The 23,828-nt window shown below is 36.7% G+C and overlaps 1 protein-coding gene across 6 annotated transcripts in view; it reads right to left on the bottom strand.

Moving 5' to 3' along the window:
- CBR4 (carbonyl reductase 4) overlaps nucleotides 1–22,895 on the bottom strand; it is a 91,459-nt gene extending 68,564 nt beyond the window's left edge. For 4 of the 6 annotated variants that reach the window (XM_081812925.1, XM_006730124.3, XM_081812923.1 and 1 more), the window contains exons 1-4: nucleotides 22,600–22,895; nucleotides 20,394–20,514; nucleotides 19,537–19,673; nucleotides 16,539–16,673 (exon numbers count right to left, since the gene is read on the bottom strand). In XM_081812925.1, the coding sequence (XP_081669051.1) occupies nucleotides 16,539–16,673; nucleotides 19,537–19,673; nucleotides 20,394–20,514; nucleotides 22,600–22,741 (535 nt within the window). In that variant the 5' untranslated portion in view covers nucleotides 22,742–22,895. Of the gene's footprint in view, nucleotides 1–319; nucleotides 1,801–16,538; nucleotides 16,674–19,536; nucleotides 19,674–20,393; nucleotides 20,515–22,599 lie in introns of those variants that run through there. The other 2 variants (XM_081812922.1, XM_081812926.1) reach the window with 2 other exon arrangements.
- Nucleotides 22,896–23,828: the final 933 nt, after the last annotated feature.

Genomic DNA, 23,828 nt, shown 5'->3' with positions numbered 1-23,828 from the left:
GCCGAGCAGGGAGCCCGATGCGGGACTCGATCCAGGGACTCCAGGATCATGACCTGAGCCGAAGGCAGTCGCTCAACCAACTGAGCCACCCAGGCGCCCTAAAAGATTTTATTTATTTGACAGACAAAGAGATAGCAAGAGCAGGAACACAAGCAGAGGGAGTGGGAGAGGGAGAAGCAGGCTTCCCACGGAGCAGGGAGTCCTATGTGGGGCTTGATCCCAGGACCCTGGGATCATGACCTGAGCCGATGGCAGACACTTAACGATTGAGCCACCCAGCTGCCCTAAAATAACTTTTAAGGAATCAGAAAGCTTGATGTAGAATTTAGATCTGACTTTATTACCTTTTATTTTTTATTTTTACTACCTTTATCACATTGCATTTATTTAGTATCCTCTTCACACCTTTGCACTGACTTGCAATATAAAATTAAATCTGTTTACATAAAATAATGTTCAGCTCCAATAAAATTATAAAAAGATTACTTTTTAAAATGCAGTAAACATTTAAAACATATTTTGAAATGATAAATAAAAATCAACATGAATCCAGTGACATTATCCCCCACATTATGTAAAATATCACATTATTCCCCACAAAAGAGTTCAATGCAAAAGAGTTCAATGCAAAATAAATGTTGCCTGATATTTTACATTCAGTTTGTGTCTTTACCTCTCTATTCTCAGGCAGATATTTTCTCTTAAAAGTAATGCTTTAACTGTTCCTTATGAAGACATCTTACTCATTGTTACTGCATATTTATTTATCATTTATGACTGTTCATTAGTAATTAAGTATTTCCGAAGTTTTAGGGTAAAAATCATATTATGTTCATTCATACAAAATAATCTTAATTTTTAAAATGTCATTATTTGTTATACTATTTTTAAGTAGTTTGCTAAACTGAGTGTTTTGTGGGTTAAACACACACAAAAAAACTACTTCTATTTCCTAAGTTGATAAGAACTCAGCTCATTCCTATACCTGATATTAAAACCTTAAGGGTTAATCTTCATCATCTTTGAGAATTTCTGAAGAATGGGTCAACTATACCACACTTGCATTTGTAAATTATTTTGCCCAGAGGCTTAATCAGGAATAATGCACTCAAAGAAACCAGACTCTAAATTCATGCCAAATAAAATGATAATTTTTTTTCAACCTGTATAAAAATTGATCTTCTAAGGCATATGGAAAAGGAATACAATGTTTAACCAGCAGGACTGCTCAAGTACTGACAACTAAAATACTCCTTAGCAATGGCCCAAACGTTAACTTCTAGAGAATTTTGACTGATAGAATAAAATAACTCATGCTAATTAGATTATATAATTTTGCCACTTTTGAGACAAAATATATAAATTAAAATAGTGTCGGTTTATATCACTTGCAAATGTCTATATACTAAAATTGCTACAGCCTATAAGGTACATACCACTTAGAAAACACAAATGGTCACACACTGCTCTTTTCAGGTATATTCACATAAAGATGAAAATCAGTATTTGTAGCATCAATAGGTCTGATGAGCAAATGTCACCCATGTAGGTATGACTGTCAAATCAATAGCCAAAGTGTGCCCTTGATTATAATCACTATTATAGCTGAATAATCTGTAAATTATATCATGAGTTGTAATCCCCCATCCACTACCAGAACATGCCCTGTAATATATGGTGATTCTAAAAGAAACACAACCGCATGTGCCACATCAATAGGTTCTCCAAACCTCCCAAGAGGGATATTTTTCTTTAAATGTTCTTCTTTCAGGTCTTTCGTCATATCTGTGTGAACAAATCCTAAAAGAGAAATGTTTATTTAGTTGAAAAGGGTAGACACTAAGCCATCTGCTCAATTTCAAGTAAATACAAATTTGCTCCTGAAAATTTGAGATTATTAACAAACTTGTTTAGGAAATACAGAGTTCTGCTAGCAATCAAGTAACCAAGTCTACATTTTTATTCAATTTAACTCAATGAACATTTACTGAACACCAAAACATTCGATTCCCAAATATTTGGCCCAACTCCTAGCACAATATAAGTGGGTAGATACAAACATGAATAAAAATTCCATTCCTTCAGGAACCTGTAGTTTATGGAAGAAACACTCACTTGTCCCACTAAATATGATAAAAGGTCATCTGGTGAATACCCTTACACACAAACTACCACAAAGAAGTAATTTTCACTTCATTGGGGGTAGAGGGGTAATAGGGTTAGAGGGAAGAAAGGTGGTCACATGAACTGATTTGGCAGGTCTGACAAAAATTAGTTTTGTTTGCTATAGCTAAGATAGCTGATGATCAGAAAGAACAGTATTCCCAATATTCATATAAGAAAAAAATCTTATGGAATGATCCTATTCTGGTGCAAGTATATACTTAAAATTCAAAATTTAACATGGCATTAGTAAATGAAATGAAGCTTAAAGAGAACATTTTCTAAAGTATATGGTTCTGTGGTATAAAGTACCACATAATATACTAAACAACCAATTCTAAATGACTCATATAATAGAAATATGCCAGAACTATAAATTTATTAAGAAAATCTAGTGAGATTAGTCTGAGACAAATACATATTTAAAATACTTAACTTACAAAATCAGTATACATTACTCAATCATTTAAACTTTTAAAAAGAGAGCAAATAATTAATCCTCATGAAAGAAAAAAGATTTAATTTTAAGGTCATGAAAAATACATGGACTAAAAGACATGTGAAGTGAAAGATTAATGTGCAACCTCAAGAACAGTTTTCAAAAAAAGAAAGAACAGTTTTCAGACTGGCTTGTACTAAAATTAAATCATTTGTAATTCAAACTGTAATTTAATCTAAAAACACTGCCATTTGAAGTATCAGGATAAATGTGAACTAAATACTGTATTAAGAATTAACCTAAGGTCATTGGTTTATTATGTAATACTCTGTTATTTATTTTTCTTTGCCTTAGGTTTCACTTATAAATATTTAAACAGTTTCTTAAAAGTCTTCTGAGAAATAATCATAGATTTTTCTATCATGAAGCCTACAACAGTGACAGCTTTCTTAGGGAAAAACTAGAAACAAGCTGAATGTCTTTCAAAAGGGAACTATTTGAAGAAATCATGGTATAGCCACACAGTAGAACAATATGCAGCTATTAAAAATGATGCTATGAAGTACATTTATATTAAAAAGGTTACAAATGCATTATAACCCCATTAAAAAGAAAACAAAATATATATACTAATGACTAAAACAACCACCAAAATATTAACAGTGACTATCACTAAATACTATTATTACAAGTGATGATTTTTACTTTCTTCTCTGTACTTGTCTGTACTTTCCAAATTGTCTACAACATATGTGTATTATTTTGGTATTCAAATAAATAGTTATTGAAAAATATGCACAGTACTAACTTCAAATTGTCTGAAATGAGGACCTGGAATAAAAAAACAATGTTTTTTTTTTGTGTTTCATTGTGAAATATGACCTCCTCTGCCATTAAATCTTACCACATTTATTTAAAAAGTCCACCCCACTTACTTCAATCCCTTTCATCTTTAAGAACAATGAGATGGGCAGAAGGAATGCAAGAATATAGAGAAGTACATGCTGCAGATAATAACAACCCTGGATGACCAGCCTCTGCAGAATTTCAAGTGAACTGTAAATGAAACCTCATCTACCGTGAAGAGTCATAATAATTAACAGGCAATCCAATTACCTTAAAAAGCACTATCATGGGACTTCCTGATATCCAGTTTTATGTCTTTGGACACACTTATTTTCAAAAATACCTCAGAGTATATTAGGGGAAAAAAACTCATCTCACATATTCAAAAAACTGAATTAATTAAAATTATGAATGTAACATTAAAGATCACATTATCTTCTCAAGGAGTTCATGATACACTTACTTTATTCTAAGGTTGTTTTGAATTCTAGCAAAACTGGCATAAAATATTTCCCCACTAACTCTCAACACCCTCAGCAGAAAATCAATAATGTTTTTTAATCTTAAAGGAAAAAACTCGGGGTGCCTGGGTGGCTCAGTCAGTTGAGTGTTCGACTCTTCATTTCAGTTCAGGTCTTGATCTTGGGGTCGTGGAATCAAGCCCCGCATTAGACTCCTCACTCAGCAGGGAGTCCCCTTGAGATTCTCTCTCTCCCTCTGCTCTTCCCCCAGATCTTTCTCTCTCTCTCTCTAAAGTAAATAAAACTTTTTTAGAAAAAAATTCAAAAAGCTACAGTAAAAATGTTTTTGCTAGAAAGACCTTGTAACGATGAGTTAGCAAATTCCAGGCTCAACTTCCGGTGAGCTTTTTTGGTTCTGGTGACTTTTTCTCAAAAGCAGCAGATAAAAAGACCACTGGATTAGGACACACTAAACTAGATTCTGGTTCCCTACTCTGCTAATACTATCAAAGCTATGACCTAAGCAAAGTCATGTACTACCTAAAACTGTATGACTGTTTCTGTATCATAAAATAAGTGAAGTAGATTGAAAATGATGGATCCCTGAGATGTCTTTTAGCTCTACAAAACTATGATTCAAAGATGAAAAGTATGCCTCATTAAATGACAACTTTCCTTGAAGATTAGGAAAGTGAGCTCCCCTAGAAGAACCCTCAGTTCCTACGTTGGTAGCTGGGTGGATAATTAGAACATCTCCGATTCAGGAAGCACTGATGCTAATCTAGGTTTTTATTCATTCTGTGCAGAAAGAAACAGATTTGGGTGGATGTCAGTCCCGGCATGTTTGTCCTTTTGGAGACAAAGAGTAAGGCCACACAATCTGGGAGAGGCCATCTGAAGGCATTTCCACCTTGGAAAAAAAGGCAGGTCTAGAACAGAGCATGAGGTACAGAAAGGCAAACCTTGGACAGGAAGAGAGACTTAGACAGTGAGATACGTTTAAGAACAATTCCACTGAGATGGAAAGAAGTCTTATGCCACATAGATATAGGCCATGAGGACAGACTATATTCTTCCAAAGAACAACCAAATAAGCCAGAAACATGGAATAGATAAAGGCTAATATCTTGAAGCTTTTGATAAGGTCTTGTTCAACGTTACAGCCTAGATTCAGCCCTGCCATAGTCTGTGTCCACGTTAGGTCAAATTTGAGAAGGAGGGGTACCATCCGAATCCAGCAATGGAATCATGATGTTCAGATACCCACCTCACTTGAAGATTCTCCCTCCCCTGCTCAAGCTTGGAAGATAAGGGTGTTATTTCATAAGGGGAAGTCTGCCACAGATTCTCCCCAGGTCTATGAACGGATAATTATAATGACAATCCTCATGGGATAGCTGCTAGCCAACCCTGAATGCTAGACAGAAAGACTAAAATAAAGTGGGCATCAGAGGCCAAGTTGAAAGGAAGGGATTAATTCACCAATACTGGCTTTTCTTCTTTGATTATGATGTTTGATATGGAGACCGAGAACATACCCAAAGACCCAAGAGCAGCTTGGGTCTCAACATTATCAGCAGCTTTTTTTTTTTAATTAACAGACTTATTTTTAGAGCAGTTTTAGGTTTACAGAAAAACTGAGCATAAAATAGAGGGGGTTCCCATATACTCCCCTATCACATTACCCCTATTTTCCCCAATTATTTATAGCTTGCCTTAGGGTGGTACATTTGATGGTCCAATATTGATACGTTATTAAGTAAAGTCCATAGTTTACATTAGCGTTCACCCTTTGGCTGGTATAGTTCTATGTTTTGACAAACATAAAACGTAACATATCCACCATTACAGTATCATACAGAATAAATTTACTGCCCTAAAAATCTATCTGCAGCTTTTAAAAACTCATGTAAATCTTTACCAAATTTATCAGAAATCAGATAAAAAATGTGAAGCTAATCTCAAATGACTCCAGGGTCTACCAGATTTCAATGTCATTTTATGCTATAGCTCATAAACCCTGTGATCCTCATTTATAAATACATTGGCAACCCAGGTCACTGCATATGAACAGTCTATTGGATTCTCTATCATATATCATAGGACCTGAACAGAGATTTTAGCAGTCCTCAAACATTTCACATACTCATTTTTGTGCCTGTATTGCTCTCCAGTTTGTGCTCTCTCCTTGGTCTAACAGGACTCTCTTCCATATCATTCTGTCACTTTATTTATAAAGTTCTGGAAATTTTGCTCTCCTACTCACTTTACTATGTATGTATTTACAATGCCTTTCAAGCTGGGCTATGAAAATTATAAACTACCAGCAGGTGCCACTGACCAACAAATGATGTTATTGATCACTTGGACAAATTAGAGGTTTCCAGCTGGAAACAAACCTTAACCTTAAACCAACAAATAAATAACTGAAATGACATGCACTCAACTTAAAACAAGGATACTTCTACTTTAGTTCCACATACATGACAACACACTCAGTAGATCTTTTTTAAAAAGGTACAGATAGGAGCACCTGGATGGCTCAGTTGGTTAAGCGCCCGCCTCTTGGTTTTGGCTCAGGTCATGATCAAGCCCTGTGTCGGGCTGTGCAGTGGGTGTGGAGCCTGCTTAAGATTCTCTCTCTCCCTTTCCCTCTGTCCCACCCCTACTCCCTCCCTCCCTAAAAATAACAATAATAATAATAAATTAAAAGGTATAGATATACTCTTCCACATAAAAGCAAGTACATGGTTCTTGTCCAATAAGAATTTATATTTGATAAATTCTAAAGAAAATGTATTTCTTTTATCCATTTTTTTGGCTAGCTATATAAATAAACAGCATTTCACTTCCATATTAGTTGATCACTATTTTAGTTTTAAAAGCTTTTATATACAACACAGACCATATATTTAAATAAGACACCAGGATTTTAGCCTATCACCAATATTAACATTTATAGGATGTATATTATTTGATACATCTACTGCCTCAGGTTTTGATTCTCTGGTATATAGAAAGAACTGAAATAACCCAGACACTTTTTTTTTTTAAAGGAGAACAGGCTGTTGCCAAAAACTAGACCAAAATTTTAACCCAGAACAAATTCATATATCTTAATATTGTGTTAGTAAAAGTGTACAGGGAAGCAGTGTGAAAAATCAACTCCGTACCAAATAGCACATAAAAGGACCTAGAATAACACCTGTTTTGAGTAGCTGCCAGGCTTACACAAACATTTGTCAACAAGATTTTCTCCAAGTAGTAAACATAAAAGCTCTTCAACTTAAAAAAGGGGGGTGGGGGTATGGATACTAAGGTACCCTACAGAAATAAATGCAATGCTGTACTATTTGTCAAAATTTAAAATGCATATACCCTTTGAGTCTTGGCAGTTTTGTTCCCAGAATTACACTCATTATACTCATACATATACAAAATAAATTACATACAAGTACTGTCACTGCATTACTAATTGTAATGGCAAAAGATCAGAAGCAATCTAACTGCCCATCAAGAGGCAACAGTTATTAAATCCACTATGGTACAGCCATAAGACAGACATTACTGTCTTTTCATTCAGCCATTAAAAGTAACGCAGCAGTCACATAAGACCACATATTGTATGATTTGGTTTATATGAACTGTCCCAGAATAGGGGAATCTACAGAGACACAAAGGTTAGTGGTTGCCAGAAGCTGGGGAGATTGGAGGGAAATGGGGAGTGAATGCTAAAGGCTACAGGTTTCTTTTGGGATGATGAAAATGTTCTAAAATGTATTGTGGTAATGATAGAACAATTCTGTAACTATACTAAAACCACTGATTTGTACACTTTAAATGGGTGAATTGTATGATATGTGAGTTGTATTTCCATAAAGCTGTTATTTTAAAAAGTAAAGTAGTTCTATACGGAATAATATGGAATCAACTCCAAAAAACTGTATTATGAATAAAGCAAGATACAGAACACTGAATAGTATGATACAACTTGTTTTCTTTTTACATATGTATTTATATATCCATATAAATAAACACAGATGTATATTTATATATTATATGCATACACACACACATTTTATTGGCTTGTATATGAAATACCAAAGACACTAATTAACAGTAATTGCTTTGGAGGAAAGAAACTAGATGACTAAGGGAGAGAAGACTCACTTTTCAATCTATGCCTTTTTGTACTTCTGAATTTAGTACCGTGTTTGTACCATCTATTGAGAACCCTTTTTTTTAAAGTAATGTATCCATTATAGTTTCAATTTTTTAAAGGTTACTGTAGTTTTTATTTATTTGAGAGAGTGAGAGAGAGAGAGAGAGAAGGACCAGGGGTAGGGGCAGAGGGAGAGGGAAAAGCAGACTTCCTGCTAAGCAGGGAGCCTGATGTGGGGCTCAATCCCAGGACCCTGGGATCATGACCCGAGCCAAAGGCAGACACTTAACCGACTGAGCCACCCAAGCGCCCCTATAGTTTCAATTTATCAAATATTCTGTTTCTCATATTAAATATTTCCTAATCAGTAAGATTTATCCATGATGAGAAATTTTATATTTGAATACCAAAGCTTAGTAACTAACTGATCTTTAAAAAGTCAGTAACATTAGGCAGTAAATAATAGCCTAATTTATTATTTTCCCCATTTCTTGATTTTCCTGTTATGATTTGCTTCTTAACTGTTTTCCTTAACTGTAAACTCCATTTGAAGGTGACCAGGAAAACTGACATAAGAAGAAACATATTTGTTAATTCTGAGGCTTGTCAGTTCTAATTAAAAGATCTGGTGATGAAAAGGTTTGAAATTACTACCAAAAATAAATAATCCATACAATCAATTTAATTCTTCTACTTCAAACTGCACTTTGCTTCTGACCAATAAAGCATATTCATACTATGAATCCTGCTAAATATATATGGCCAATAATAAAGGTCACCCTATGAAACGACCACATTTTTAGCAATAGGTTTTTTCCTGTAATCCAAATTGTACTAGAAAGTAAGATCTTTAAGAAAGGCTATACAACCACACTTCCATTAACACTCCTAAAAATTCCCTTTGTATACAAACTGGATTCCCCACTACTTAGCCTGTTGCCTTGACAACTGATTCACTCTGACAAAATTAAGCATTCCTTCTTCAGTGTTTCCATAGCATCATATATGTTCCTCTACTTTACATCCATCATACAGCATTGTAATTATTTGTTTATATGTCTGTCTTTCTCACTGTGCTTAGCTCCTTGTAGCAGAGTATCTTATGCATTTCTTATAATTTTGGAACCCTTGCATAGAGGAGAGAGTCCAGAAAAATCTGCTGAGTTATTATGAGTTAGAAACATGTGCATTACCCTTAAATCATCTAGTTTTTAAATCATCATGAACTAGAATTAACTCTTCATCACCCACACTACTGCAATCCCTTAAGAGAGGGAAGCAAATACATGCAGCCCCAAATCACAAATAATCTATTCCATATATGGCTAAACTAGGGTAACATTAAAATCAATCAGGTTGCATAAGCATATACAAAAGCAGTGTCAAAATGACAGTACAAGTTTTGGATTTTCTTTTTTTCCCTCTAAAATGGTTTTATCTAAACCAGAGTCATTTATCAAGTGTTCATGGATTTGGAATGCTTGAATTTAGCCAGCCTCTCTGACTGAACAATGAACTGAGATGAAGACACATAACAGAGCACAAAGGTTATCAGGACATTTTGACATTTCCCTAATCCCTGCTAGTTTAGCATCACTGCCAAATAAAAGACCAATCCCAGGGGTGCCTGGGTGGCTCAGTCGGTTAAGCGTCTGCCTTCAGCTCAGGTCATGATCCCAGAGTCCTGGGATCAAGCCCCACGTCGGGCTCCCTGCTCAGCAGGGAGTCTCCTCTCTCTCTCCCCCTGCCTGTGCTCTCTCTTGCGCTCTCTCTCTTTCAAATAAACCAACCAACCAACAAACCAATCCCAGCACAAAGCTGGAACCATCAGTGACTTGAAATGGAAAGGTGGCATAGGTCTACTCCAGCCTACTCTTACAAACAACCAATGAACCAAAAGGTCTTTTCTGTATAGATAATCAATTCTTCAATACCTACAGTAAAGTAGGACAAAGATTCCATGGCTAACTGGCAGAGGTGTATGAAAACAATCATTTCATTCAAAAGTCAAGTAAATACCTAACCCAAATTTTTATCACACCAAAGAAGGATACTGTAGATACGAGTTTTAGCATATTTTTATCACCCTCTTAACTAGTCCAGGTTTTGTGTATGTTTTGGGGTTTTTTTAATATCCATTTGGTCCAAAGACAGTTTCTACTTTTTATAATGCCACGGTCTCATGTCTTTAATAAGTTAAACTTTTGTTTATACTACCTACATTCTGCTGAACTGATGAAACACAAAGAACTCTAATTTCCAGATAAATGATTTTTGACGTTATTGTGGGACTTCTTGAGATTTTTTTAAATATTGAACTATAATGTTTTCTTAAAACTAGAATCTACTTTGTTACATGGTCTGCTTGTAAATCTGTGGAATCCCAGATACTTGAGGCAGCATACATAATTTTCATTTTGTATTTCTAACTGGATTAGTACTAATTTTATACATGTTAACTGATCTGTGTACTTTGGAATGCCACTTGGATAAGGTTTCTCACTAATCTGAAAGTCATCACAATTAATACTTGCACATTTGACATTTCTGGCCCTACTTTGGCTGAAGAATGATGTACAGTTATGAATATTTTGCATTTCATGAGGAGAACTTAATATGTTTTTATGTAGGTATTTTAAAGAAATTTTAACTGCTTTTATATCCTGTGAACTAAACACACTGCATAGCACTGAGTCTTCTGATAGATGCCTATATGCTGCATTGTTTCAGTCACTTCTGGGAGGTCCCATAACGTTTGTAGATCATAACAGAGAAGCATCTAAAACACGGCCCCTTTCTCACCTAGGTGGCTCAGTCGGTTAAGCATCCAACTCTTGATTTCAGCTTAGGTCATGATCTCACAGTCATGAGATTGAGCCCCGCATCGGACACCACACTCAGGGGGGCAGTCTGCTTCTCTCCCTCTCCTACTCCTTCTCCCTCTGTGCACGCTCACTCTCTCTATATAAATAAATAAATCTTAAAAAACATTTAAAAATAAAATAAAAAATAAAACATGGCCCCCTTCTCAAACTGAGCAACAGCCTTTTCAAGACAAGCTTTGGCAAAAGTTTTCCCTTATAATTCTGTATTCTTATTTTGGTCTAAGTGGAGGTTGGTTTTATAACTCTGTCTTGAAGATTACATCAACACACTCACACTTCATCCTATTTTCCTCTGTCCTACAGATTACTTAGCACACTGTGAAAATGTAAGTTGAAGAAGGAAATTCTAAGAGTTAGTGATTTGTAGAATGCTTTGTGTTCATGAGTACAGACAGCTACTGAGTGGAACAGAACTTGTTTAAAATTTAAGGCAATTAATTTGGGTTTTTTTTTTAAAGATTTTATTTATTTATTTGACAGAGAGAGAGACAGTGAGAGAGGGAACATAAGCGGGGGAGTGGGAGAGGGAGAAGGAGGCCTCCCGCCAAGCAGGGAGTCTGATGTGGGGCCCGATCCCAGGACCCCGAGATCATGACCCGAGCTGAAGGCAGTTGCTTAATCGAATGAGTCACCCAGGTGTCCCAAGGCAATTAATCTGAAGATCAACAAACCAGCTGTAAATTGTATATTTGAATTTATTTTAAAAGCCTTAGCATAAGTTAAGAATTGGAAAATTTCTTTAGCCTTTAGCAAGCTACACTGTAATTCTAATCATTGTTTTAATATTTTCTAATTATCTATAACTGACAAACCAAGTTAATTGGTTTTGCATCCCATTTAATCCATCAGTATTTTCAAGCCACGAGGAATGCCCAAAGTAAGCACAATAAAAGGAACACGTGCACAATAATATCCTACTTGTCTTCTTGAGAAGTCTCTGATTTCTGTGTACTTAGCTCAAATCAAACTTGCTTTGTATTACAAGTGAATTGCATCTCTACTAGCTTGGTTTTTCCTACATCTTTAACAAGAAGTGTTCCTCATAGATTTTCTCCAGGAAGCTAGCTCTACTATAAGCTTCCCACTGTGACTTTGTTACTATTTTGAAAATTATTAAATTATTAAAAATTATTAAACAGCCACATCTATTAAACAGTCATCTTCATTGTTGGCCACTCCAACCTATGTCTGGTTTTAGAAACCTTAGTTTCTCTAAGCAGTGCCTCGTGCATATGTAATAGTACTTTTTGGTGCCAGAGTATTCAGTCTTATTTCTGTTACCATGTCCTACCACTTTCTTCCTCCCATGCCATCACATAATGAGCCTCAAAGCCCCCATCCATTTGTTAGAGACAACTACAAATAAAATCACTGTTAAAATCTTGCTACTTCATAGACTGATTTTTTATTGTTATGTTAATCACCATACATTACATCATTAGTTTTTGATGTAGGGTTCCATGATTCATTGTTTGTGTATAACACCCAGTGCTCCATGCAGAACGTGCCTTCTTTAATACCCATCACCAAGCTAACCCATCCTCCCACCCCTTTTTTAAAATTTTTTATTGTTACGTTAATCACCATACATTACATCATTAGTTTTTGATGTAGTCATAGACTGATTTCTAAAAAGGTGTTTCTTCCTCCTGAGTCTGTGAAATTTTATCCTTCAAATTTTTCTTTGTGTTGAAATTCTAACATGAATCCTGGATAGCTCTCTAGGGTACAATGAGGCCCAGAGAAAGGCATTTTGTCTATTTTGAAAACAAACATGCGACCCCTGACAATTCTTTTTCTAAATACCGACTTTCTGGAGAAATCACTATGTCAGTTATTGTACACGAATGGTTGGTGAAATATGCAAATGACATCACATATGCAGCCTTGTTTGATCATTTCCTCTGGTCTATACTGTTTTTTGTTTTTTTTTTTTAAAGATTTTATTTATTTGAGAGAGAGAGAGAGAGAAACAGCATGAGAGGGGAGAGGGTCAGAGGGAGAAGCAGGCTCCCCGCTGAGCCGGGAGCCCGATGTGGGACTCGATCCCAGGACTCCGGGACCATGACCTGAGCCAAAGGCAGTCGCTTAACCAACTGAGCCACCCAGGCACCCCCTCTGGTCTATACTGTTATTAAAAGCATACTATATTATAGGCCTATTCAAATATTTTAAATACAGAGAAGTATTGTTTCCATAAGATAAACTTAAGAAATATATTTAGATAATATACGCATTACTTGGAAAACTCTGCTTTGACACTGACAAAGTCTAAATTAATTAACAAATGTATCCCAGTGAGCAATAAATCAATGGAACATTCCAAGAAGAGAGAAGGACACTTAAAATGGAAATAGTTCTCCAAAAGTATACAATTTGGAGTTCAACTAGTGGATATGTTACCAATATCCAACCCTCTGACCTAATTTGAAATTATTACACTCAACTTTTAAGAGTTCTTAATTTATAACTGATTTTTAAATGAGAAGTTTCTCTTGTGTTTGAGAGTTTGAGAGTAATCATTTACTAGAAAATGCAATGTGGGGGCCCCTGGGTGGCTCAGTTGGTTAACTTGATTTTGGCACAGGTCGTGATCTCGGGGTCATGAGATCAAGCCCCACATCAGGCTCCACATTGGGTGTGGAGCCTGCTTAAGATTCTCTCTCTCCCTCACTCCCCATCTCTCTAAAATAAAAAAATAAAAAATGCAATGTGGTTTATGCAAGCAAAACAGCCTGGTATTACTCTTGGCCGCCTCCTTGAGGGTAGTGCAGACTGGCAGTGTGGGCAGGTGTAGCCACTTAAGACATAGTCATGCCCTCACATATTTCACTACTCAAGAATTTAGTAACAGTGAAAATTCCATGTTCCTATTCTGATACTCAGAAGTGCCTGATGATGCTGATGTACTTACAAACACAGGAACAATCTCTGCTATTATTGTACAAAGCCATAAGAGTATATTAATTATGTTTAAAAAGAAAAAAGTAAAACTGTCACTATTTGCAAATGACATGATAGCACATACACACACACACACACACACACACGTATCACCCTAAAGAGTCCACCAAAAACCTACTAGCAGTAATAGATGAATTCAGTAAAGTTGCAGGATATGAATATAAAAATCTGTTGCATTTCTATAGACTAATAATGAACTAGAAGAAAAAAAAATGAATAAACAATCCGATTTACAATTACACCAAAAAGGATAAAATACTTAGGAATAAACTTACCCAAGGAGGTGAAAGACCTATACTCTGAACCCTATAAGACACTGATGAAGAAACTGAAGATGACACAAAAAATGGAAAGATATTCCATGCTTGTGGATTAGAAGAACTGTTAAAATATCCACACTATCCACAGTAATCCCTATCAAAATACTAAATAGTAATTTTTCACAGAACTGGAACAAAGAATCCTAACATTTATATGGACTCACAAAAGACCCCAAATAGCCAAAACTATCTATCTATCTATCTATTATTTAAGTAATCTCTGCACCCAATGTGGGGCCTGAACTCATGACCCCACAATCAAGAGTCACACACTCTACCAGTTGAGCCAGGCCAGGCACCCCTAGCCAAGACAATCTTGAGAAAGAAGAATGAAGCTGGAGGTATCACAATGCCAGATTTCACACTCTATCATAAAGCTACAGTAATCAAAGCAGTATGGTACTGGCACAAAAACAGACATATGTATCAATGGAACAGAATGGACAGCCCAGAAATAAACCCACTCTTACATGGTCAATTAATCTATGACAAAGGTGACAAGAATATACAATGAAGAAAAGACAGTCTCTTCAATAAATGATGTTAAGAAAACTGGACAGCAAAAGAATGAAACTGGCCCGCTTTCTTACATCATACATAAAAATAAACTAAAAATGGATTAAAGATGTACATGTGTATTCTGAAACCATAAAACTCTTAAAAGAAAACACAGACAATAATATCTTGAACATTAGTCTTAGAAATATTTTTCTGGATCTATCTCCTCAGGCAAGGAAAACAAAAGCAAAAAGAAAAACTATTAGGATTACATCAAACTAAAAAGCTTCTGCACAGGGGGAAAAAAAAAATCAACAAAACCAAAAGCAATCTACTGAATGGGAGAAGATATTTACAAATGATATAACCAATAAGGAGTTAATATCCAAAATATATAAAGAACTTACACAACACCAAAAAAACCCAAATAATCCCATTAAAAAATAGGCAAAAGACCTGAAATCAACATTTTTCCAAAGAAGACATACAGATGGCCAACAGATACATAAAAAGATACTCAACATCAATAATCATTGAGAAAATGCAAATTAAAATAACAATGAGATAGCACCTTACACCTGTCAGAAGGACTAGAGTCAAAAAGATAAGAAATAGGGGCTCCTGGGTGGCTCAGTCGTTAAGCGTCTGCCTTCGGCTCAGGTCATGATCCCAGGGTCCTGGGATCGAGCCCCGCATCGGGCTCCCTGCTCCGCGGGAAGCCTGCTTCTCCCTCTCCCATTCCCCCTGCTTGTATTCCCTCTCTCGCTGTGTCTCTCTCTGTCAAATAAATAAATAAAATCTTTAAAAAAAAAAAAAAGAAATAACAAGTGTTAGCAAGAATGTGAAGAAAAAGAAACCCTTGGGCACCACTGGTGGGAAGGCAAATTGGCACAGCCACTATGGAAAACAGGACAGAGGATCCTCAATAAATTAAAAATACAAATACCATATAACCCAGTAATTCTACTTCTAGTTATCTGTACAGAGAAAACAAAAATACTAATTCATAAAATATATGCCCCCCTATGTTTAACATAGTATTATTTACAATAGCCAAGAAATGGAAATAACCTAAATGTGCATCCATGAGAGATGAATGGATAAAGAAGAGGTGATATATACACACAATGGAATATTACTCAACCATAAAAAAGAATGAAATCTTCTTGCCACTAAGTGGCAAGTACTATGCTAAGTGAATAAGAGAGTGAAAAAGACAAATAACATGAGTTCACTTGTACATGGAATCTTAAAAACAAAACGAACCAACAAAAACAAACAGACTCGGGGCGCCTGGGTGGCTGAGTCATTAGGCGTCTGCCTTCGGCTCAGGTCATGATCCCAGGGTCTGGGATGGAGCCCCGTGTCGGGCTCCCTGCTCAGCGGGAAGCCTGCTTCTCCCTTTCCCACTCCCCCTGCTTGTGTTCCCTCTCTCACTGTGTCTTTCTCAAATAAATAAAATCTTTAAAAAAAAAAAAACAGAAACAGACTCATAAATACAGAGAACTAATGGTTGCCAGAAGGGAGAGGGATGGAGGAACAGGCAAAATAGGTGAAGAGGATTAAGAGGTACAAGCTTCCAATCATAAATAAGTTGCAGGGATGGAAAGTACAGCATAAGGGATACAGTCAGTAATATTGTAATAACTTTATATAGTGACAGATGGTAGCTATACCTATCATGGTAAACATTTCGTGATATATGTAACTTTTGAATCACTGTATTGTACACCTGAAACAACATAATATTGTATGTCAACTATACTTCAATTTTTAAAGAAAGAAAAAGTTTTCACTGACCTGGTGCGACTACATTCACTCTAATTTTCTTTCTTGCTACTTCTTTAGCAAGAGCGCGTGAAAATCCAACTACTCCTCCTTTACCTGCACTGTACACAGACTGGCCAGAATTGCCTTTTAAACCAATAATACTTCCTAGAAAAAATAAAACAAAAGCAAATTCAAACCAACTAATGGGCTATTTGAATATTTAGATAATTTACAGTAAACAAACAAGGCACAAACCATTTTACCTTGTCCTTTACTAAAATTGGGAATTCTAACCACTATCATTTCAGTAGTAAGACTTAGGGTCTGAGTCTGCTCCAGATATAAACAGAAAACAGGTTCTGAAAGAAGCTTATGTAAAACCTCAAATGTCCGGCAGGGGCTTGAGAATTGATCCATTAAATGAAAGAAACCCACTCTCATCTCTGAGTACGTCAGACATGGTTAAAGTCCTACAGTATTTATCAAGTCTTCTAGTAGGAAGAGGTTAAAACCAGAAAAAGTCAGATAAACGCTGATTAATTTTATGGTTCTACAACACAGAGATGAGGAGGTATTCATTTCCACCAAAAAAACAGTTCATCTGAAGATAAATCTCACTAAATTTGAACTACCATCAATCAAAATTAACAAAGGTTCAATTATAAACTTTTTGTAAAACTGCAATTTAGTAACTTCAATGATGTATCATAACTTGTACTGACTACTAAAGATTCTTGGGTGGTCTCATTTATATGAATATGAAAGAATAATTTCTAATTCAAATATCAACTGTATGCAAATAAATTCTTGCAAAACAGAAATGGGGAAGTGATTTTCTGCACCAGTGATCTCTACTTACGATATAAAAATTAATCAAGAACTTCACAAAACCTTTGAAAAAGTAATTGTATTTTAGGAAAACATCCCAAACACTTTTTACATTATAGTCAACAAGTCCAATATTAAAATATCTGCCTTATATATTAAATGCCAGTGAATGACAGAGGAAGAGAACTGTGAAGCAGAGAGAGAGAAAAGAAACATCAGACAGAGGAAACGCAGATAGACAGAAAAAGGGGAATCGGGGAGAAAGAGAAATCCAGAGAGACACAAAAAAGAAAGAAAAATATGGGCATGGAAGAAAGGCCAAATAGGAAGCTTTAGTTCATGCCACACACTATTGTCCATCTAGTCAATAACTGTTAATTTCTGAAATAATCAATGAACTTTCTAGCAGGTTAAAGTAGTCCTTTCTGTAAAAAGATTCTCTGATTTTTAATTATTTTTATTTACTTTTAGCACAATTCTAAAAGCTTTGCATGTACACAAAGGACTGACATGGGTTTTTAAAATATATCTAAAAAGGGGTATTTTAGAGTTAAACAAATATACCCACATTATCAGGTGATCTATAGAGGCCAGTATACCAGCTTCTGAGAACCCAAAATCATTACCTGGCTATGTTAGAAGGCAAAGGTCGACTAATCTTTTTTTTTTTTTTTTTTTTTTAAGATTTTATTTATTTATTTGACAGAGAAAGAGTTAGCGAGACCAGGAACACATTCAGCGGGTGTGGGAGAGGGAGAAGCAGGCTTCCCACGGAGCAGGGAGCCTGATGCGGGGCGATCCCAGGACCCTGGGAACATGACCTGAGCCGAAAGCAGACGCTTAACGACTGAGCCACCCAGGTGCTCCTAATCTTTTACTTTTTAATCATTTACTAATCTTTTTTAAGAAAACTCATTTCTTACATTTTTAAGAGTAAATGTCAAAAATGTTCTAATTCTTATTAGCACAGTATTCTTTTCTCATTTTCAAAAGAGAAAAACACTACATTTGGCTTGGAAAGCCATTTCCTATATTAAACAACAGGGGCATTTACTTTAACAGAGCAGCATTCCCCTTATGTGGCTTTTTAAGATATTACCATTTAAAATTAAAAGACAGATGATATGCTGCTATTTTCAAATTACCAAACTGAAATAGAATTGTAAGTCATTTTGCATTTTAAGGTCTACAAGCACATACTACATGGTTTATCTGCCCCATGGGTCAGATGAACTGAAGACTAGGGGTTACTTACATTCATTCTAAAAAATTGAAAAGATTATTCCCTTAAGAAAACTTCCTCCTAAACCTCTGTATTAAATTTATTAGAGACATATGCAACAGCAGCTGTAGAGATCATTTAGTCCCCACCAAAAATTTTTCAATTCCTTATCCGTATTTTTTTTTTAAAGATTTTATTTATTTATCTGACAGAGAGAGACACAGCAAGAGAGGGAACAGAAGCAGGCTTCCCGCGGAGCAGGGAGCCCGATGTGGGGCTCGATCCCAGGACCCTGGGATCATGACCTGAGCCGAAGGCAGACGCCTAACGACTGAGCCACCCAGGTACCCCCCTTATCCGTATTTTAAAAATCAGGTGTCACATGCAAATCAGGATGTCCAATTTCTCTTAAAATGTCAAATGGCTGGCAAAATGGAGACCAGATCTGTGCATAGCAGCAATCCACTGGATCCAAGCGGCGGCTGCCACTCCACATGGCTTCTGGACACCAAAGCTAGGCATCATTTGTCATATATCAAATTTTTCTAATACCTGGTGGTATCATTCAATTAACATCTGCTTGACCACTAGAGAGATGTGAATTTGTGATTCCTATTCTACCCAGTAATTGGTTAATCAAGTCATTTTTCCATAGATAGTAAAAAGACCCATTTCATGGGCGCCTGGGTGGCTCAGTTGGTTAAGCGACTGCCTTCGGCTCAGGTCATGATCCCGGAGTCCCTGGATCGAGTCCCGCATCAGGCTCCCTGCTTGGCAGTGAGTCTGCTTCTCCCTCTGACCCTCCTCCCTCTCATGTGCTCTCTCTCATTCTCTCTGTCTAAAATAAATAAATAAAATCTTAAAAAAAAAAAAAGACCCATTTCATTTAAGTTTCACACATGAATAAACTCTAAATTAGTCAATTAAATATTTTTATGGCACTATGAGGTAAGTCTAATTTCACAGGTGAAGACTCACCTACATTAACAATAGACCCTCTCTGCTGTTGAATCATAGTCTTCAAGGCAACTTTACAAGTCAGCATGGAACCCAAGAGGTTAGTATGAAGCTGAGATATCATATCTTCAGTTTTTGTTCTTACTAAAAGGCTATCCCTACAAAAAAAACAAAAAACAGTAGCATATAAATAAAAAATGGGATAAAAACAAATTCAGAAAGTCAAGAAATATGTAACATTTTAACTGAAAATAGAGTATTAGGAATAGAGGTGAGCTAGAATACCTACAGAGTCCCATTTTAAAGTTGATTTGAGGGGCATTAAAATAACTGATAAACCAGAACAGATATACCCAGAAGCAGGGTTGAGGGGCAAATATTCCTAACTGCTAAAAGTAATGCCATGCAGCCAAAATAGCTTGAATGAACTGAGCAACTGCCATTACAGTAAGCCCTGTTTAGCAAGAAAATATACTATTCTAATTATTATCCTAAATTCATCTTTTAAAAAGAAAAGAATACCTACTCTAATACCATTAAGTTATGAACTTATACAATGGTGACAGAAGTCAGAATAGTGGTTACCTGTAAGGTAGTATTCACTGGGAAGAAACTCAAGAGAGCCTTCTGGAGTGCTAGAAAAGTTCTATAGCTCAATATGGGTGTGACTGCAATGTTAAAATTGATCGAACTGTACCCTTACTGATATATCAATATAAAAGAAAAGAATGTATAGATAGATCAAATTTTAAAATTTTTTTAAAATACATACTTTCTTCCAATTAGAAGTACAGCAAGTTAATAGATTTACTCATACCAATCAAAAACATATTAGAAAAAAAAAAAATACGGGAAATGTACTTAAATTTGTGACCAACCTGTTAATTCCAGCTGCGTTTACCAAGAAATTAACTCGACCTAAATTTTTTTCCATCTCTTCAAATGTATTTTGAACATCACGTTCTTTGGCAACATCACAGCTAAGTGCTAAATGATCTCCTACACAACAAAATTAAATTAGCATTACTTATAAATTATAACTTCAATTTAAAAATTATTCAATACACGTTTCTTAAGCATCTACTATGAGCTAAGCCTGTGATTATTAGAACCTAGAGATAAAAGATTATGTCACGGATTCCTGCTGTCAAGGAGTTCAGTCCAATAAAACTGAGATGCGGGTGGATGTGGAGTAAGAAGTAAAGTAATACTACAGAATTAAATCTTAAAACTTTTTTTTATCAAGAAAAAATGGGAGGAGGGCCTTTTTGTGTTCATAAGGCTTTGTAAGATTCATCCAATAATATTTCTGACTTTGACGGTGATCCCATGCTACTCGATTCAACAGTGTTCTGGGTTTTATTTTTTTTTTTTGAATTTATGTCTAATTCTGTTAGGTTTTTGTTAAATTGGTTTCCTAGTCCTGAGAATAAACCCTAGGGGTCTTGTACTTTTTTTTTTTTTTTTTAACTATGGCACATATATTACAATAACTATTATTCAAGCCTGACCATTATAAAGCAGGAAGCTATAAAAAGAAAAAAAAATGCCAAAACTAAAAAACACACACAAAAAACCTTTACTAAAAACTTACTTCCCCTTTTTAAAATGCCCACTTTTTAAAGATGTTTAAATACCAAAAGAATACATGTCAAAGAAAGCATTTTCCATTCAATAATACATCATTTTAATACTCTAAATGTAGATTTTTTTTGAAAACTAAACAATTGCTTATTTTCTGGCTGACCTCGCCTAGTAGTTAACACTAAAATTACAACCTCATGCCTTTGGAAACAGTAAGCTTTCTGGGAAGTCACACTTTGTAGGTGAAAACCAATTGCTTATGGAACACATAATTCAAAGAAGTAAAAGGCCCAAAAGACTCCTCTGTGACCCACTGTCGACTTTCATCTGAAAACTTGTTGGGTTCACAATAACCCTCGAAGCTCAACCAAAAGTTTTAACCTACTCCAGCAAACACTAATGGCTTGGGATGACCCCCATAAGGAAAATCACTTTCTCACTCCTTTGTGACAGTAACATAATCGAAGTGAATATGAGCAGGAAGAAGCATTCACTGAAATTCTCCCTGCTCTGTAACTCCTGTTTTTTTTCTCTCTAAACATAGTCTAATATTTTCCCAACCCATGTGCACAATTAGAGTGAACCAATAAGTAACGTTGAAGGATACAGCTTCCAAATGCAACCCAGCCTCTTCCCAATGCCTCCCTGATAATGAAGTGCATTTGCGCCTTCCAGTAACTAAATTGCAGCATCTCAGCATTTTTCGTTCATCGTAATTCTCCCTACCATCAAGGGACTTAAATTTGCAAAATAATGCAAAACAATTACTAACCCATTATTAATAAACAACAACAAAAAAAATTGGATTTTAAATGCAGTAAAAAGGAATCTGAAAATCTCAATTCTCCATTTGTAAAAGCCACCAAAACAATTTCATAACCTATTAAGTGGTTATGGATGTAGGAGAGCCAAAACAAGTGTATCTCAAAACCGGCTGGTACTCAAAAGAGTTTGTCTATGAAACACTGCTTTGTGCATTCGCACAGGGGCCAAAACAGCCCTCAAGAAAACTACAGCGAGCCTTTCAGGCCTGACACGCCTACCCTTCCTGCTTTTCCGCCCAGCCCTGTCTCCCGGCGGCGCCCCGGGACCTCGCGGCACAAGGGAACCCTTTACCCTGCATAAAAAATTAACTGTTGTGTGTCTCCCTCCTTCCAGACACCAAAACAAAACAACGCAACATCGTTAGCACTAGCCTCAGGGGGGTAGGTGTTTAATTAATGGGGCCTCACAAGATTGCTAAGACTCAAAGAAAACCCCAAGTGTTCAGCTCTTGGCGGCAGGCAGCGTGGCAGGGGATACTCTGCGGGGAACCGGGTGTTAAGGGGTTATCTGCCCAAACTGGTGTCCACACTCAGGACGGGGTGCTCCTAAACGCGGGTAGCTAAATTGCTAAACCTCAGAGCCGTAAAGGCCAGACCCTCTCGTTTTCAAACGAAGAAACTTCAGGCTCTCAGGACTGCAGCCACACAACTTGGAGGAGTCCAGTTCGGTACCTACCGCCGAGCTCACCGGCGGCGGCTTTGGCCACTTCCAGATTTCTGGCGATGATGGCCAGTCGGTAGCCTTTTTGGGCCATTAACTGGGCCACTGCCCTCCCAATGCCCCTGGAGCCTCCGAAAACAGCACAGACTTTGTCCATTTTGCCCCGGGGAGTCGCAAACTCGGGAGGAAAGAGGGCTAGGAGTGGTGGCTCCTTTCCAGATTCTCTCTGGCTTTTAAACCACAGAGTCTCCTAAAAAAAACGCAAACCGCCGAAGAAAAAAAAAAAAGAAAAAGAGAAAGAAGGAAAGCACCGCAACCTTCTGCCGCCGGACTTCGGCAACCCAGTAGGCGGGGAAGAGGCGCGAAGAGTACGACGTCTACGCAACGACGTCAACGCGCACAGACTACCAGGCCCAGCGCCTTACGGGAGACGAGGGCGTGAAAGAGCCCGGGCGGCCGAGGACTGGCCTAGAAGGGCTGCGCTGCATGCTGGGACTTGTAGTCTTCACGCGGGAGAGGAAGAGGCGTGGGCTCACTGCTCAGTGGGAAATGTACTCAAGGCAATGAAGGAGGGTCAAGGAGACCTCCATACCCCTTGGGACGTGAGAGTCAGAATTAGAGTTCAGATGACCTACCATTCCAGTGTCCCTGGAACTAATGGGGTTAAGACGGTGGGCTTAACGTTTTAAAATCCTAACAGTCCCGTCAACCGAGATAAATTGATTATGGTAGTTAAAACCCAGAATATACATTATTCAGAGTTCCATTGTCTGCCTTACATCCAGGAATTGTTTTTTGGCTAAAGACTAAATGCCCTGCCTATTGAAGAAGTGATCCCCAAGTACCAGACTCACGCAAAAGCTATCCTACCTGTCCCTCCCCCAAGTTGCAACGGAAATAGACCTCACCCCATCTGGATATTACCATTCATCCCAAGTGTGTTGCAAAGGCAGCTGCCTATCAAGAACACCATATATAACAGGAACTCAAGAAACGTTAGTTGAGTGACTGAATTGTCTTGCAGGATCGATGAAACAAGCATGGATGCTGCAAACAAAAACAGGTTCCTACAGTTCTAAAGAGAACGTGCTCAGTGTTCTGAGAGTTAAGCTAAAAGTTGAGCATTTGTTAACAAGGATACTATTAAAAGGAAGCATTTCTTGATAGAGTATAACTGCATTAGATGATTCAAAAAAGTAGAAGTTTCATGGGTCCTTCTACTAAAAAATACACAACCTGGGACA

This window comes from Leptonychotes weddellii, chromosome 2, assembly GCF_054177405.1.
Source record: "Leptonychotes weddellii isolate Sample4059 chromosome 2, ASM5417740v2, whole genome shotgun sequence".
NCBI lineage: Eukaryota > Metazoa > Chordata > Mammalia > Carnivora > Phocidae > Leptonychotes > Leptonychotes weddellii.
This window is presented reverse-complemented; position numbering and strand designations above follow the sequence as displayed.